Source organism: Danio rerio, chromosome 20 (assembly GCF_049306965.1).
Source record: "Danio rerio strain Tuebingen ecotype United States chromosome 20, GRCz12tu, whole genome shotgun sequence".
In the NCBI taxonomy this organism is placed as follows: domain Eukaryota; kingdom Metazoa; phylum Chordata; class Actinopteri; order Cypriniformes; family Danionidae; genus Danio; species Danio rerio.
The window spans coordinates 20732501-20749972 of NC_133195.1; the positions used below are offsets into that span (position 1 = coordinate 20732501).

The window sequence follows — 17472 nt, forward strand, 5'->3', positions numbered from 1 at the left end:
GCTCCAGGAAGACGTTCGCCTGTAATTATACACAATCTTCGTGTCTGTTAGGCAGTCTTTTGTGATTATCAGATTCTGCGCAAACATAATATGAACGTGCCATTCACAAGTTGTACTTATGCTGCATTCAAAACTTACTAATGTTTAAATGGGGCTGTATGTAGAATTCAGATCCCCCTGATATACAGTATTAGTGACACAAATGACCATTAAAGGTGCCGTAGAATGTAAATCTGGATAAACCTAGGCATAGCTAAAAAATTAGGGTTCAGAACATGGCAATGACATACCCTGAGCTGAAAACACTATTGTTTTCTTGTTATCGTTTATATCCTGTGTGTGTGAAATCCTAACAGGCCAATCTGAAAAAACAGACTGTGATCCACATGGGATCATTAAAATGTACACCACAACAGTGTATAATTGTTTCCTAGTGAGTTTACAACAAACATAATCCCCCCCCAAACCAATGTGATTTAAAATGAAATTATTCAGATGGTGCTCTGTGGCGCAGCAGATATATCAACTGTGTCTTGAGTCGTAGCTGGGCACCTTAGACAGCTGCCGACTTGCAGTTCTATTGTGCATACCCTGATATAAACCTATGTTTGCGTGTCGCATCGTGCCGCAGCGCATCCAGTGTGTGACCCCCTTAACGATTTTGCATCCTTGTTGAAACTCACACTGACAGCGATCAAAGTTTTTAGTTAATTTGGTAAGCTGAACCCATTTTGTACTGTACATGAGACGCAGAGGAGATTGATTGACAATGGTGGACAGCCAATCAGGATGCAGAACACAATGCGTTATAAAAAAACATTAAAAAGCATGTCAAATTGCAATAAAAAAATCTGCCAAACTGCGAGGATGAAGCGAGGGACCACTGTAGAACCTTACTGTTATATTACCTTATTGTGTTGACTACGTATGTGGGACTTTTATTTTGAACTTTAATGAACAGTAAGAAGTAGACAGCCATGTATGGCCACAGAGAACTTTCTCATATATAACTCTTTATGTCTTTATAACTGTAACTGTTGGTCAAGCCTCAAGCAGCATGACTACAGAGCACATTAATATGCACAACTCTTCCAAATAAGGTCAAAACAAAGGGATATAAATAGTCACAGTCAAACAGTCATATAAATGGGCTTGAAAACTTTTTTTTCAGGTAGCCAAGTCAGCAAGAAAAATTATTTTTGTCAAGATGTAAGAATGTAATGTAATATTTTTTTCTTCTGGAGAAAGTCTTGTTTTTTATATTTCCACTAGAATAAAAGCAGTTTTTACATTTTTTTAAACACCATTTTAAGGACAAAATTATTAGCCCCTTTAGGCAATTTCTTTTTTTGATAGTCTATGGGACAAACCATCGTTATACAATAACTTGCCTAATTACCCTAACCTGCCTACTTAACCTAATTAACCTAGTTAAGCCTTTAAATGTCACATTAAGTTGTATAGAAGTGTCTTGAAAAACATCTCGTAAAATATTGTGTACTGTCATCATGGAGAAAAAAAGATAAATAAAGTTATTAGATAATAAAGTTATTAATACGTGAATACTTTTTCTCCCAGAACTGTTGCTGTTCCATCATCAGCTGTTTTCCTAAAGTCACCTTGTTTATCTTGTTTTATTCCACTGCATATATTCCCTCTGAAAAAAAAATCACAGATTGTAACTGAACTTGCAAGATTCTTTGACTTAAAATGCATGTGATTGTGTGTGTGCACAGGTGGCTCTTTAGGTGTCACAGAGGTCTGTCCTGATGTTCTTGAGTTAATCTCTCTGGCGACACAGGAGAGACTTCGAGACCTGCTGGAGAAGATCACCGCTGTGGCACAACATCGACAGATCTCTTATAGGGTATATACTGTACTTTAATTTATTTATTTTGTCTACTGAATGAATCAAAGCTTGTTTCGTAGAGGAGTAATTCACCCAAAAATTAAAAGATTACTGTTTATTTACTTAGCCTCTGCTCGCCCAAGATAAAGATGACTTATTTTTTCAGTTAAAGGATTTTTTTTCTTGATGATCCATAAGAGGCTGATCAACAGCATCTCTCTATCTGCACTTAACAAAATTTAGTAACAATTACAATAAACAAAATTTATTGTTGCTATGTGTTTAAAGTACTTGTTTAAAATGAGCTAAAACAACACAAATCTTGTAATTTCTTTGGACAATTTATTTGTTTTAGGTCCAGTCTACTTGAATTGTAAAAAAAAAAAAAAGTTAGTTAGCTTAATTGTTTTGTGTTGCAACAACATGGACGAATTGTGTTGGTGTAATCCTCACTTAGTTTGAAGATTGAACTTTCATGTTAATTTTTGACCTTTTAGGTTACCACCTTGAAGAGTAGTACTCATGCTTTGGGTGATGGCAGCTACTTCACAAATTCAGCCACAACCATGTTATGCATTATCAAAACAGTAGCATGTAAAACTGCAATAAATAACTGAAAATACTGGTAGTTCAGATGCAAATGATTTGACATAATTGGTTAAATATTAATTTTTTGGTTTTGAAAAAGTTCAAAAGTTGAAAACGATTCAATTTGTTGAAATAACTCAAAGTTTGGCAAAGTTTTCTTTAATGAACTTCATTTATTTATTCAGCTTTTTAAAAATCTGTCTATCTAACTTGGTTTCTCTAAACATTTCAACAGACCTTATGCCTTGGCCGTTTGTGGTTCACTAGACTTAGAGAGTTTGAAAGTCGCTGAAAATAAATGTACATGTAAATTAGCAACTATTTCGAAAGCTATTGTTTTAAGCATCTGCACTCTTAAAAATAAAGTTCCTTTTATTGATGTTTTATTGCATTGACGGTTCCATGAAGAACCTTTTCCTTCCAAAGACCTTTTCATTTCACAAAAGGTTCTTTATAATGGAAAAATGATCTTCACAAATGAATTTTTTGTTTTACTTTTTACTGAACAGTTCTTTATTAATTTCATAATGGAAAACAGAATACAACTCTGTAAAGAATCAACATCGTACCCTATTAACAAACCCAACCCAAACTAATCCCTAACTATGATTTTAAGGTCCCGGCTTGGCTTTCATTAAATGCAGTTAAAGCCTCCATCTTTATATAATGAGGAGAAAATTAAAATACCATAAAATAAAATATGAATAGGTAAATTCAGTCAATAACATGTGACATTTACACGGTTACAATCAGCATATTTCTCACACATTTATTGCTGTTCCATTTCCGAACAGGTTAAATACTTGGGCTATTTTTATAGTATAGGTTTAGCTTTTCCATTAGCTAATAAGACATTTTTTTCTAATGCAGCCACTCTAGCAAGTTCTAGTGCCCATTTTTGAAGAAAAGGGGCGTCTTCTAATTTCCAGCTATTAAGAATTATTTGTCTGCCATCAGTAAACTGGTTTGGACCCAGGATTTTATTTTTTTATCTTTTATTTTATTGTCTGTCCAACCACCTAGTATAAACAGTCTAGGACTGGGGTGTCCAAAATCGGGCCTGGAGGGCTGGTGTTCTGCAGAGTTTAGTTCCAACCCCAATAAGACACAACTGAACCAGCTAATCAAGCTCTTACTAGGCTTTCTAGAAACTATCTTGCCGGTGTGTTGAAGCAAGTTGGTGCTAAAATCTGCAGGACACTGACCCTCCAGGACTGAGTTTGTACACACCTGTTCTAGGACATAGTGAAATATGAAAATCTAAAACCAAGCTAATGTGTTCGTAAACTTATTTCCAGAAATCCTGAATTTCTGTACTAGAGCATGCACTAAATCACCATTCTTGATCTTATATCTCTAACAAATGGTACGTTTACATGTACACAAATAATCAGATAAAGATTGTATTAAAGATTTTAATACGATTAAGACAATTCTCTGATTAAAAGTCTACCACTTAAACAGGGATTTTTGATTAATTTAATCCGATCATAATCGGATTAATCAGTATGCTAATTATATCATGCCGATTTTAGTAGCATTGTTGAAGTGCAGTACAGACATGTAAACACCGCAATCAAACTATTACCATCATGTAGAACTTTTCACTGCGTTTTGCCACAGGATATTATATACACAGACGCCTGTGCACCTACTGAGTTAGTGAAGGACCACAGACACCTACATCTCGAAATGTGGAGGATTTTTTTTCTTTCCATTCAGCGTGCGGTATCAAATTCTATTAAAACAACACTTCCACCAGTTCATGGATCCAATACCTCAATTTGTGATGTCTTTACATACTGTCAAATGATGAACGAACGACTCGAAGATTAAAAAATTAAGCTTTTTATTTTATTTTTTACATATATATATATATATATATATATATATATATATATATATATATATATATATATATATATATATATATAATTTTATTTTTTATTTTTTTCAAAAACAGTCAAGAATAAATTGTAGAAACTTAAAACATTAGAAAAAAACAGGTTACAATCTGCATAAGCCTAATACATTTTAAAGTAAACAATGAGGGATTATTTTCTCTTTCTTAGTAGCATTGCATTCTACAGTTCTAGTTATGACTTGTCTGTAGTGTCATCAACGTTTCGGCTTATTGTAGATGTGTTTGGAACCATCTCGTAACATTTTTAATGTTATTTTGGCAAATAGAACGAAATAACTCAAAAAGATTTGTTCATCTCGATGAATGAGACCTAAAGGTCCGAGTCAGTGAAATCATCCGAACTTCCCATCACTAGGGGGCATGAATGAAATGTTCCTCAATAAAAGTGAAACCGTGAAACTGCAGTTAAAAAATTTAAAAAGAAATGCCCGAAATTACATGAAACATAAATAGCACTGATGATAATGTAATTATGTGCCATAACATTTAAATGGGATCATGAATGAAATGTTCAAAAAGTAACTCATAAACACCTTAATCAAATTATTGTCTTAATTAGATTAAGGCAAATAATTTAGTTACTGATGTCTATGTAAATGTACTGAGTGAACCAAAAAGGTTTCTTCCATAGCATCACTTTGGAAAACCCGTTTTTGGTTCCTCCTAGCACCCAGCCTGCTGTTTTCCTAAATGACATCACCATACAGAAGTAAAAGATTGCTAAAATGTTTCATGTTATTCACATAAACGTACATATTTTTGTAGGATGCTAATTTGTCTCTGTGGTGTTTTGTGTGTTGAGGATGATTGGCGCTACACTCAAACCAATGACACACGCTCTCAGCTGAAGTTCCTGGAGCAGCTGGAAAGACTGGAGAAGCAGAAGAGGGAGGAAGAGGAGCGTGAGACACTACTCCGCATCGCCCGGGTATCCAGCAGATGCAGCAACAACAGAGGAGAAAATCACCAGCAATCTCCATCCATCTGAAATGAACTCTTTTTGTGTGTAGAGTCGCTCAAACAGCGAAGACCCAGAGCAACAGCGCCTAAAACAGAGAGCCAAAGAGGTAGAAATATTCCTCTCTTGTATTTTTTCATGATAATACATGCGTTCTTTCTCCACAACCTGTTTTTCTTTCTTTCTGCTCCCTTGTATAGCAATGAGGACGATCAATACTCTTCATAAAGTCCCATTTGTGGCCCACATAGACAAATCCACACACATACATACACATACCCTGGAGACAAGGCTCTCTAATTGGGGGCTCATTTTAATTGAGTCTAATATTGGGTCTGGAATTGAAGCCCGAAGCGAAACAGGGAACAGAATGTAATGAAAGCCCTCTGGATGAGTTGTGTGTCTGTTTACAAGGTAGCTGTCCTCTACTCATGTGCTCGCAAGCAGCATGTAACATATCTGTGTGTTACACTTCTTTGTCATAGGCTATCGGTTAGATCAATAGCGCTAAAATGAAAGATTCATCACCAATAACAGCTTTCCGTTTCTTTCTTTTTTACCCAAACATTCTGCATGGATTTGGGCGAGCCAATGGAAATATTGATTTTATTTTTGAGCTCCTGTCAAATGCACATTCACGTTTTTTTTTTTTTTTTTCATTTTTCTTCAGATGCAGCAGTTGGAGTTGGCACAGATGGAGCACCGAGATGCAAATTTGGCAGCGCTGGCTGCCCTCGGGCCCCGTAAGAAGAAACCTCTGGAGGCTCCAGGCTTAGGGGCCAACCAGGTACCTGCACGAGTCTATACAAACACCCCTCTGTGCTAGTCCTGTATACAGTCTTCACTCTGTGCAGGTGTCTGATTCAAGGCCATAAATTCCCCCCAGTAAAAAGAAATAAGCAAATTGTAATATTTGCATTTTTTGGCACTGCTCTGCCGCACTTTATTAGAAAATGCTCAATCGTAAGTATTTGAGATGGCCAATCAAAAAAAAAAATGGCAATGCTTACAGTTCACAGAAGCAAAGCAGAAATTCTAGTGTGTTATTTTAGGGGTTTTAATTAAAGGAACAGTTCAATAGTATCTGGATGCAGCCTTTATGATGCAAGCTGAGATTGCATCACTCAGAGACACAATGCACTCAATGAAGCTAGTGACATCACTGTGAGGGTAAGGGTTAGGTGAGCGCATTAAAAAGCATTGGATGCAGCTCCGATTGCATCTGCACCAGGTCTGCAACCAGACACCTCTCGAACAGTTCACCCAAAAATAAAAATTCTAAACTTTCTATTGAACACAAAAGAAGATGTTTTGAAAAATGCTAGTTGCTGGAAACCATTTAATAGTATTTTTCTCCTATATTTTTCTCCTAAATAGTATTTTTTGGATGATGATGGGTTGTTTTTTTTTTAAATTTTTTTTTTTTATAATTTTATTTGTGTTCGATGATGACAGAAACTCTTTGAGGGCCTGTGGTAACCTTTGATTTGGCCCACCATCCCATCTAAGAAATAATGGGAGGGGGGGGTGGTTTTGAGATTGTCAATTCAAAAATAAATGTAACCCTTTGTTTGTTTTATTGTTAAATGATAAAATAAATGTTTCAATTAAATGGTGTAAATTAATCCGATTTTGTTTAAAATGTCACCCTTTGTTGAGCAAAGGCAGATTTTGCTTGACTAGTGTATTCAGCATTGAACTCCGCTGTGTTATGAATGTGATTCATTTATTAATTTTCTTTTGGCTTTGTGCCTTTATTAATCTGGGGTCGCCACAGCGGAATGAACCGCCAACTTATCCAGCATATATTTCACGCAGCGGATGCCCTTCCAGCCACCACCCATCACTTAGAAACATCCATACACACACACACACTCTACGGATATTTAGTCTACCCAATTCGCCTGAGCCACCAGAGGAAACCGACGCGAACACGGAGAACATGCAAACTCCACACAGAAATACCAACTGATCCAGCGACCTTTTTGCTGTGAGGCGAACATGCCACCCACTGCGCCGCAGCCTCGCCCATAAATGTGATTGTGTTTTTATTGCATTAAGTTATCAATTAAAATGTTACACTGCATTAGCAGTATGTAGATGTACAGTAATGTTTATATATTTTATATTTATTTTAAAATATATAATGTAAAATAGTTAGATATATTTACCTTCGGCCCTTGGCTCTAAATGATATTTGGTTTTTGACTCTTCATACGAAAACGTTTGGGCACCCTTGGTCTAAAAGAAAGTAGATGATGGGGTAATTTTTATCTTTGGGTGAACTAGCATGTCATGATTTTTCCAAGCACGATGTGATCCTGGATTAACATCTATGTTGATCCTGGAACAACAATGTTGTTCAATAGTGTAGCTATTCTCTACCCCTAAACCCAACCATTACTGTAAATGATTACCAAAATCACAGGGGAATAATAGTTGGATAACAATCTTGTAGAAGTGCATAAACCTAAGCCTAAACTTAAATGGTAAACGTATCCCTTAATTCTGATTGGCTGATTGGAATGCTGTTCCAGGATCATCATAGATGTTAACCCAGGAACATATCCTCCTTGGTGAAATCAGGTTGGGGGTGTGAAGTTGAACTATCCCTTTAACATACTGACAGGAGTCCATCACAGAGTTTAGGACTGCTCTGTGGCCGTATGAAATTGCACCTCTGCTCTTATGTTAATTAAATGGTAATGTCCTTTAGCAAAGAAAATTGATCTATTGTTATTGTATAATCACCCCATGATCACATTTGGCGCGACCTTTATTCCTAAAGTGTACTTAACTGTACTTCAACAGCGAGTTTCCACTGGCACATTGCAAGCATTTTCTTATCATTGATTTGGAAGTTGAGAGTAAATGCTCATTCAGTGAATTATGGGGTTGAAATCGACACAAAGCGTTGAGAGCATCAGAAAGGTTGTGCATCTAAAAATGCATAGTGGCAACCAATTGCTGTTAAAAGTAGGCAAAGCAATATAAGTCTGCCCAAACGTTATCTGTACACAAAATAATCTGCAGATTTTTAGCCCATCATTGAGTCCATTTATTTACTTATGAGAAAATGTGTGTAAATTTATATATATTTTTTTTATTAATTTCAGTATTATTATTGACTTAAATTAAAATATTGATGATTGATTTACAACACAGTTTGTAAAATAATATTCTTTTAGTAGATATATGAGAGACTTGCTTTGAGACTTGGATTTGCATTGTAAACATTCAATAAAAGCTAAAAATGTATAATTTTGTATTAATTTTAAATTTATATTTTAAGTTTTTAGTTACGATACTCCCAAAATCATCCCACATGAATCTGCTTTTTTTTTTTTTGTAAATTTTCTGCAGACATTGCAAAAAAATGGCAGTAGATTCTGTCTGGCCCTAGTTATAAGAAATATGTTATTACAAATACTCTGTTTAAATTAAACGTGTTGGAAAATAATATTCTCTCTGTAAAAAACACTTCAAAGCTATTTTAAAAAAATTAAAAGGAGGGCTAAAAATAATTTTAACTTCAACTGTTTATACTTTGAGTTTAGCCTATTAATCAGAGTATGACCTCTGGCCGAGCAAAAAAAAAAAAAAACTTTACCGCTAATCGTCCTTTTAAAATGTATTTTACACCGGAGAAAGTGTTTCTATATCAATATAAAGCGCATCAACCATCATAACAAAAAAAGAGCAGCCAAACATTATGAATAGCTAAAGAATCTCTGAAGGATCGTGTGACCATGAATACCGGAGAATTGATGCAAATTGAGATTTGCCTTCACATGAATAAATTACATTTTCAAATATATTGAAGTAGCAAGCAGTTATTTTTAATTGTTAAAAAAAACTATTACAGTTTTATTATATTTTTTCATCAAGAAAATGCAAGTTCGGTGAGCATAAGAGACTTACGCAAGCTTTCAAAGGTAGTGTACTGTATATGCCTGAAGGCAAGTGCTGAACTCGATCTGTAATGTAGTACCATGTTATTGTTAGTGATTTTATGAGATTTAGGAGAAAAAGGGATAAGGAAAGACTGAACAAAAGACCAGTATGTTAGTTTAGTTTAATTAGTTTTTACATTTGTGAATTCCTTTTTCCTTTAGGCAGGGGAGAATGCTAATAAGTGAAAAGATGGCTTTGAGTTTTTGTGTGCTTAAATTACACAGGCATTTTAGGAGGGGAGAAAAAAGCCTTGGGAAGTTTCGCATTTGCCTCTTTTTGTGGTTTCATCTCTGTAACTGAATAAGCATCTCTATGAAGAAGTGCATATTGCAGGAAAGAGTGGAGGTTAAAAGACTCTTGTTTCTCAAAAGTGAAAGTGTCTTCAGCAGCATTTACTTGCTAACTGTCTTTATTTGCATGCATGCTTTCTCTTTACGGTTGTGTGTTTCTTTTTGCTGGATTGAGGTGAGTTTGTTCTGATGATTGATTTTTTTTTTCCCTTAAAGCATAATGAATTAATAGGTGCTCCCTATGTGAAAAAGAAATGCACTAGTGTTGTATTGACTGTGTATTTCAATAATTAGTGACCGTCTTATTCTTTTCTGTATGTTTTACAAAAGACATACTGTTAATGACACTAATGCAGAGTTCAGACTGCATGATTTTAGCAATGATTTTGACTCGCCAACAGGTTTTGAGAAATTGCCAACAAATGCCTGAAATCACAGGTAAATCTGTGCTCGTTCACGTGTGTAACAATCACACACTATGAACTATCAAAGACGGCATCTGAGAGAATGGCAGAGATTGAATCGATGAGTCACAGTCACCCATGAGATATTTGGCATGTTAAATATCTGGACCTGATTTGAAATCATGCATATGAAATGTGCTCTGATTGACATTAACATCGGCGATCAGCTACAGCAAATGAGAGAGCTGCATCCACCAGTATGGGTATCTTCAGGCCAGCGGGAGGTTGGGGGGAGAGGTTAAAGAGCACTTGTTTTTGCCTGTTATGGTCGTTATTAGGACCAAAAAAACTAGTAGGTGAGTAAAATAAGTACATTTTTTACCCCACTAAAGGTTTCTTTCTCGTTATGTAGTTACTAACTAAAGATATACTACATGACCTCGCGTTGTTTCCATGTCACAAGTTGATGGCGATTCTGATATTTTAAAGTCATGCAGTGTAAAATCCCCTGCCGCCGATTCATCTTGAAGTGTAAACAAAGCAGCAACGGAATGCTAGCCTAGATAATGATGCAGTGTGAAAACATCTGTGACACTAATACTTTGAAAATCCTGCAGTCTGAACTCGAGTAAGTGACACTAAAAATGTCATCCATGTTAACTATAGTTTATATACTCAAAAAGTCCATATTTTACATCAATAATCATTATATGACGCATTAAAATGCATATTTAAATAAAGTTTTTATAGATGTAAGTATCAATATTATTCATTTTTAGAATATCTACAAGCTAGAGTGCTCCAAAACAGTAACAAAATTGCTGTTCAGAAGTTATAAAACTGATATAGACATGTAAAGCTTGTAGATTGTAACTTCTTCCTAAATGGATTACCAGTTTTATTTATGTCACCTCATACTTCAGTTTCTGATCAAATCATAACCAATCTAATGCTCTCTAGAATCTGACATGCCCCGCCCTCTTCAAGACACTTCTCATTTGCCTTTTATTTGATGCACTTGAGCTCAACCACTCTAAAACAAAATACAGATGGCTGTTTTTTTTTTTTAAGGGGAGGGGCTACACTAAGTCCCACCCTCTGTTTCTCTGTTTCAATTGAAATTACGTCAAACATCAAATAAAAATGCATATTTCAACGCACTTCATGGGACCTTTAAACAACTTTGCATTGAAATATCTAAGCCATAAAATACATTCACATGGTCATTTAAATGATTTATACTTTGCCATTATCCTTTAAACCATTGTTTGATAGCTGATAGTCCCAAAGTATAAAACATTTAGATTATACCCAATTTCAGCAAGATGTTTTAAGTAGTTTAAAATGCAATCTAATTTTTGCAGGGTCACGAAAAAGTATGTTTTATTTTTATATAAATGTTTTCTGTTGCACTAAATGATGAAGGAATATTATTTTGCATATATTGGGACATATTGGCTATACGCACACACACACACACACACACATGTATATATATGTATGTGTGTGTGTGTGTGTGTGTGTGTGTGTGTATATATATATATATATATATATATATATATATATATATATATATATATATATACTGTATATATACTGTATATATATATATATATATATATATATATATATATATATATATATATATACTGTATATACACACACACACACTCAGTTGAAGTCAGAATTATAGCAACCCCTTTGTATGTCTGAAAATATTTTTTCTTCTGGAGAAAGTCTTACTTGTTTTATTTTGGCTAGAATAAAAGCAGTTTTTGTCTTTTAAAAATCTAAATTATTTGCCCCTTTAAGCTATATTTTTTCAATAGTCTACAAAACAAACCATCGTTATAAAATAACTTGCCAAATTACCCTAACCTGATTAACCTAGTAAAGCCTTTAAATGTCACTTTAAGCTGTCTAGTGTCTTGAAAAATATCTAGTCAAATATTATTTACTGTCATCATGGCACAGATAAAATAAATCAGTTATTAGAAATGAATTTTTAAAACTATCATGTTAAGAAAAAAAAAAGAAAAAAAATCTACTCTCTGTTAAACAAATTGGGGCAAAAATAAACAATAATTCAGGGCGATAATTGTTCTGACTTCAACTGTAGTATAATATACTTGAAAGGAATACACTTAAAATAAAAGAAAATGATCTGTTCTTTTTAAAGTTTTTTTCTATTCTGTGTGATTATAACAAATGCTAAAATTGTATAATTAACATTTAAAAAGAAACATGTTGGTCCACATGGCTCAATAACCTCACTTCTCGTGTCTCTCTGATCAGTTGTTAGGTTCACATGGGCACTTTGCTTCTCGAGCTCCTGTTCGAGTCACTATGAGAGATTTGACCTTCTACATGGAGCAAGACCCCACATTCAGACACACTCTCGTGCTCTACAGAGCCTTTCTAGGTTAGATCACCACACAGCTTTAAGGTATGAGCCTTGTTTGGACAAGTTCTCCACATGAAATTACACTTTAACAGTGTTCAAACTGAAGCTTTTGTTACATTTGTTTCTGTTTTCTGACCTTGTTTTGATTATTGAATGAGCTGTATGGACGCATTGACTGGAAATGATGCACAAAATAATTAATTAAACACTAGCAGCAACACCATGTGTGGATCTTCTATGTAACTTCACAGATTTTTAACTTAAGTAATGATTTTTTGCTGATACTGTTCTCATGCTGTTTCATTTGTCATTGGGGATTGTACACACGTCTGTGTAGAAGCTCCAGGCAATGGATGCCCTGAACAAAACACGACTGCCCAATCACACAAAAACTGACAAAATCAACCAATCACAGTGAGATCTCAAAATCAGCTGAAATACAACTCCACTTTGAAACTGGCCAGCCAATCAGAACGCGACTTGAGAACTAGATCACACCAATAGGAAGTGCAAACAGCCCAAGGCTTTGAAGCTGAAAGAAACAGGACAATAGATGCCCTCGAGAACTCTTGTGCAAGATAGCAAGGGCCAAAATCAACAGATCAGGGGCAGGACGTCTCTCGTGATCCATTCTTCAATGATTCAACTCAAGGTTAACTAAAGGGTAACCAACAATGTCATAATTGGCCGGGGTTTATCTCTGCTCATTAGCATAGCCGCTCTTCCTCAACTGTCACGCATGTCTTTGCAGTTAAGGTGAATGGGAGTTCTGGAAAGGAGCCGCTTTAATGTATGCCTCGCCTCAGCCTCAGAAACTTAAATACTCGGTGTGCTCGCCTGCGGTATAGGATTCTGAAATATTCCATTACCTCTGAATAATCATGAATGAGAAGCTGGGAGCTAAATATTGATATGCCTGCAGCATTCACAGACCCCTCAGAGAGTGTGAGCGCATGCTATTCAGAGGTACACAGCCTCACATGCCAATACAGGCTTAGCAGTGAATGCAGCAGAGAGAGAGAGAGAGTTTAAAGCACAGAGTGTGCCTTTTTGCCAGTACAAAGGCTGGGTTTATGTTACGTGAAACCTTTTTTGAAAGACACTTTGATTTTACTTTGTGAGTTTTAAATCTGATCACCAAAATGTGGAAATTCAGTACCATTTATGAATCCAGTTCATATTGTTCGACCTGTATATGGTGATTAGAGATTTTCTTGCTCTCTGCAACTCACGTGATCGGCCACTGAAGCTAAGCAGGGATGCGCCCGCTCAGTACCTGAAAACTACATGAGAAAGCTACATTGCTGCTAGAAGTGGTGTAAGTAAGACTAGCAGGGGGCGCTCAACCTGCAGTTTGTGTGGGTCCTAATCCCCAAGTATATTGATGGGGACACTATACTGCTCAGTGAGAGGAATCTGTTGGATGAGATGTTAAACCGAGTTCCTGACTTTCTGTGGTCATTAATCCCAGGATGTCCTTGCAAAAAGAGTTGGGGTTTAACCTTGGCATTCTGGCTAAAATTGCTCACTGGCCTATGTCTAGCTGGGCCTCCTAACCATCCCTATATCATGATTGGCTTCATCACTCTCTCCTCTCTACCAATCATGTGGTGTGTGTGGTCTGTGTGGATGTGTAACACCGCCAGTCCTACACCGCCCAACCTGCTCCAAGGTGGGATCGAACCGGCGACCTTCCGCAAGGGAGTCGGTCGCTCTAACAAGGAGGCTAAAGACTATGGCCTCTAGCGTCTGTTGCTAGAGCACCTTTAGTGCGAGTACGCCCTTATTTAATCAGGGATCACCACAGCGGAATGAAAAACTAATTTATCCAGCATGTGTTTTACGCAGCGGATGCCCTTCCAGCTGCAACCCATCACCGGAAAACACACACACATAAACTACAGACAATTTAGCGCACCCAATTCCCCTATAGTGCATGCCTTTGACTTTTGGGGGAAACCGGAGCACCCAGAGGCTCAAACCAGCGACCTTCTTGCTGTGAGGTGATCGTGCTTCCCACTGCGTCACCATGACGTAGTTTTGTGTGTGGAAAATACCTTGATAATGCCTTCCAGAGGGGAAGATCAAACTGGATCAGCTGATAGAAAGATCTGCAGCAACTGCATGATGTTTAACTCTGGATCAGGGTTATTCAGTCAATTCACAGCTAACAACAAAAGTAGGCACTTTATTCAACAGAATTTCTTTCATCTCAATGTCAGTATAGGGTGCACATTTATGATTGCTGTGCTGTTATTCGTGTTGTGCTTGGTAGCACTCCTCATGTTTATACCTCAAATGTGCCCCTGCTTTGTTTCAAACACCGGAAGTTGTGTGGACAGCATCAAGGGTATTGACAGAATTTTCATTTCGGGGTAAACTATCCCTTTAAGCAGCAGTTTTGTTTTGGACAATGCCTTGATGATGCCTTGCAGAAATCAAGAAGAGAAGACTGAACTGAATCAGCTGATAGAAAGATCAGTAAAAAATATAATGTCAATATGAAACAACATCTTTGATGAGGTTGAATCTTTGCCGTGAAGAGTTACCTTGACCTCTCTAAATGGGAAATGTCTGGGCACCTGCAATGTTTATGCTGTAGCGTGTGTTTACAGTTTTAACCCAAAGAACGAGCAGTCTGTCAGATGAAGAAGAGTCGGAGTCAGAGATTCAAATAAATAAATCAAGTTTACTGAAGATAGTTTGCAGTTTCATAAACAGAAGCCAGCTTCAACACTCACAGTGAGTTACTAGGCCGCCCTGCTTACAATCACCAATCAATAACAATTATACTCTCACATAACGCCATGAACTGCATCATACATATAGGTGTTCTAACCTGATTGGTTAAAACACAGATAGACTCGGAAAATTTCCACGTGGATGCGTGCGTACAATAAACATCAGACGTCCATTAGACTGTTTAGAGCTGACTCCAGACCTGTGAAAAGGATCCACAATCAAATAGAACACACACATTTAAAGTACAATCTGTTTCTTACCCAAGACTGAGTGTACTCTCAGCCGTCTTCATCAAAACTGTTTAAAAATCCGGTATAATCTACATTCAGGCAGTTATATCCTTACTACACTAAGTCTATCTCAAATAAAAAGTAAAATCACCTTAAAAGATTTAACTGTAATAACTGCAAAATCCCTTTAGACATTTTAGATAGTATTAACTCATAGAAAAAACAATAGAACCAGTTGCTTTTACAGTCCTCAGCACTTCAGTTCTACACAAGAGCTGCGTCCCAAATCACAAACTTATGCACTATTTTACGCCATTTTGTAGGATAAATAGTGTAAGTAGTGTGTTCACATTGAAAACTCTCAAAATAATAAGTGCACTTTAATTACCCGGATGATGCCCTCATTCAGCCGCTAAAATGAAGTGTGTAATGATGGACACTTCACGCACTCAACGACCGCAGGTTTGCTTACGTAGCGGAAGGGGCGGAGCGATCGGACGCACATGTTGAATAACTTTATTTATTTTGGATGGTGAAAGCAAAATTCTCCTACGAGAGTGATTATAGCGCCTCTGGATGGTAAATGCGGCAATACTCACGGCAGGTATTACTTGATAATTCAGTCGTTTATTTCACTGATTTGGCAACAGTCAAACGTCATCAGGGAAACGGTTTGAATTTCCGCTTAATGAAAAAACATTAGTGTGCCATTTGGGACAACACTACATACATATACTATCCTGTTGAGTGTGTAAGTGCATAAGTACATAGTGCATGAGTGCATAGTGTATAGTGTGCCATTTGGGATGCAGCTAAGGTCTCTGTGACCTCTGACCTAGTTTGGTGGCTCCTGAAAATAGTTACAAAAAGACAGGCAAATGCACTGAACATTCTTACATAAAGCTGTGTGTTAACTTGATCATTGGTTAAAATCATTTCAAAGTTAAATACTCTTTTAAATTATCATATTTAAAAAAATAATGAGAAACAAGATGCAGAGAAAAGGATAAAAGTTGATCCATGCTGAGATGGATTTGAAGGTATAAATCCGAATGCTCCTCGTTCTCTGTTTAATTTGAGATGCAAATGACACACAATGTAGATGTGCGCTCCAACATTTGGCTGCAACCACGATTGCCTACAAGTTTCTAATGAGTCTGAAAAAAATCTTGATTAGCTGATTGATGTGTGTTTAAATAGGGTTATTGGTGTTATTGGTGTCCCCCAGGAACAGGTCAGGGGAAGGGTTAACCCAACTTCTCATGGAAATAATCAGATGAATTGTTTGTTTTTTGGTTGCAATTATTCAACAAAACTTTTCTCTGATGTCATGTTCTTGTCAGCATAAAACCAGGGTTTTATTTGTCAGAAAGGCAAATTGATGGGAAATTGCTAATTCGATATTATTGTAGCCAGCATTAACCTTAATATAAAAGCAGATTTAAAAGCTTATCTGGAACGGTTGGTGGCTCTATTTTTTAAATTCTCAGGTCCAGTGGGACATGCTGTATACCCTCACCAATGTTTGCTTTAATTTGTCATTCTGTTTAAAAGATACTCAAATGTATGAGTAAATTTCAATGTGTTTGAGCAAAGGATTGGTTCACAAGACGCTGACAAAACTGGTGTTTATCATGATGCAGAAAACTAATGATTGATCAGCAAATACTTTAGATGGTCCTTTTAAGGGTTAGTAGACTGTCTGTTTAATATCTGTTGATATCCTGCTTCAACAGACTTTTAACTGACTATAAGAAACTTTGCAAGTACATGTCAACATTTACACTAAGCCCAACCCCAACCTAACAGTCTACCTATAATCTAATGACAATTAGTTGCAATATAACCTGCATTCAACAAACGGACCATCAAAAAAAAAGTGTGACCGATCGATTAATCAGTTGATTAATTAGACCACAAGATCATGGGTTGACTTTATGGAAGCCAGTTTTCACTACTCAATAAAGCTAATTAAAAAAAAATCTAATGACATTTTATCTTATCGTTTTGATGTCTTTTGTCAATATAACAGGTTTATATTTCACAATTTACAGTTTTGTGTGCTAGGCCTACAAGATTATTAGCTCAATCAGAATTTTTGTATAGACCTACAGTATAACATTTGAAGC

General features: G+C 36.2%; 1 protein-coding gene across 2 annotated transcripts in view; it reads left to right on the plus strand.

Annotated features, from left to right (window-relative positions):
- The window catches only part of taf4b (TAF4B RNA polymerase II, TATA box binding protein (TBP)-associated factor), a 36250-nt gene extending 23659 nt beyond the window's left edge, over positions 1-12591 (plus strand). For both annotated transcript variants that reach the window (XM_017352723.3, XM_073934069.1), the window contains 5 exons: positions 1737-1867; positions 5164-5289; positions 5372-5428; positions 5990-6106; positions 12263-12591. In XM_017352723.3, coding sequence (XP_017208212.2) covers positions 1737-1867; positions 5164-5289; positions 5372-5428; positions 5990-6106; positions 12263-12394 — 563 coding nt within the window. In that variant the 3' untranslated portion in view covers positions 12395-12591. The remainder of the gene's footprint in view (positions 1-1736; positions 1868-5163; positions 5290-5371; positions 5429-5989; positions 6107-12262) is intronic.
- The last annotated feature ends 4881 nt before the right edge of the window (positions 12592-17472 follow it).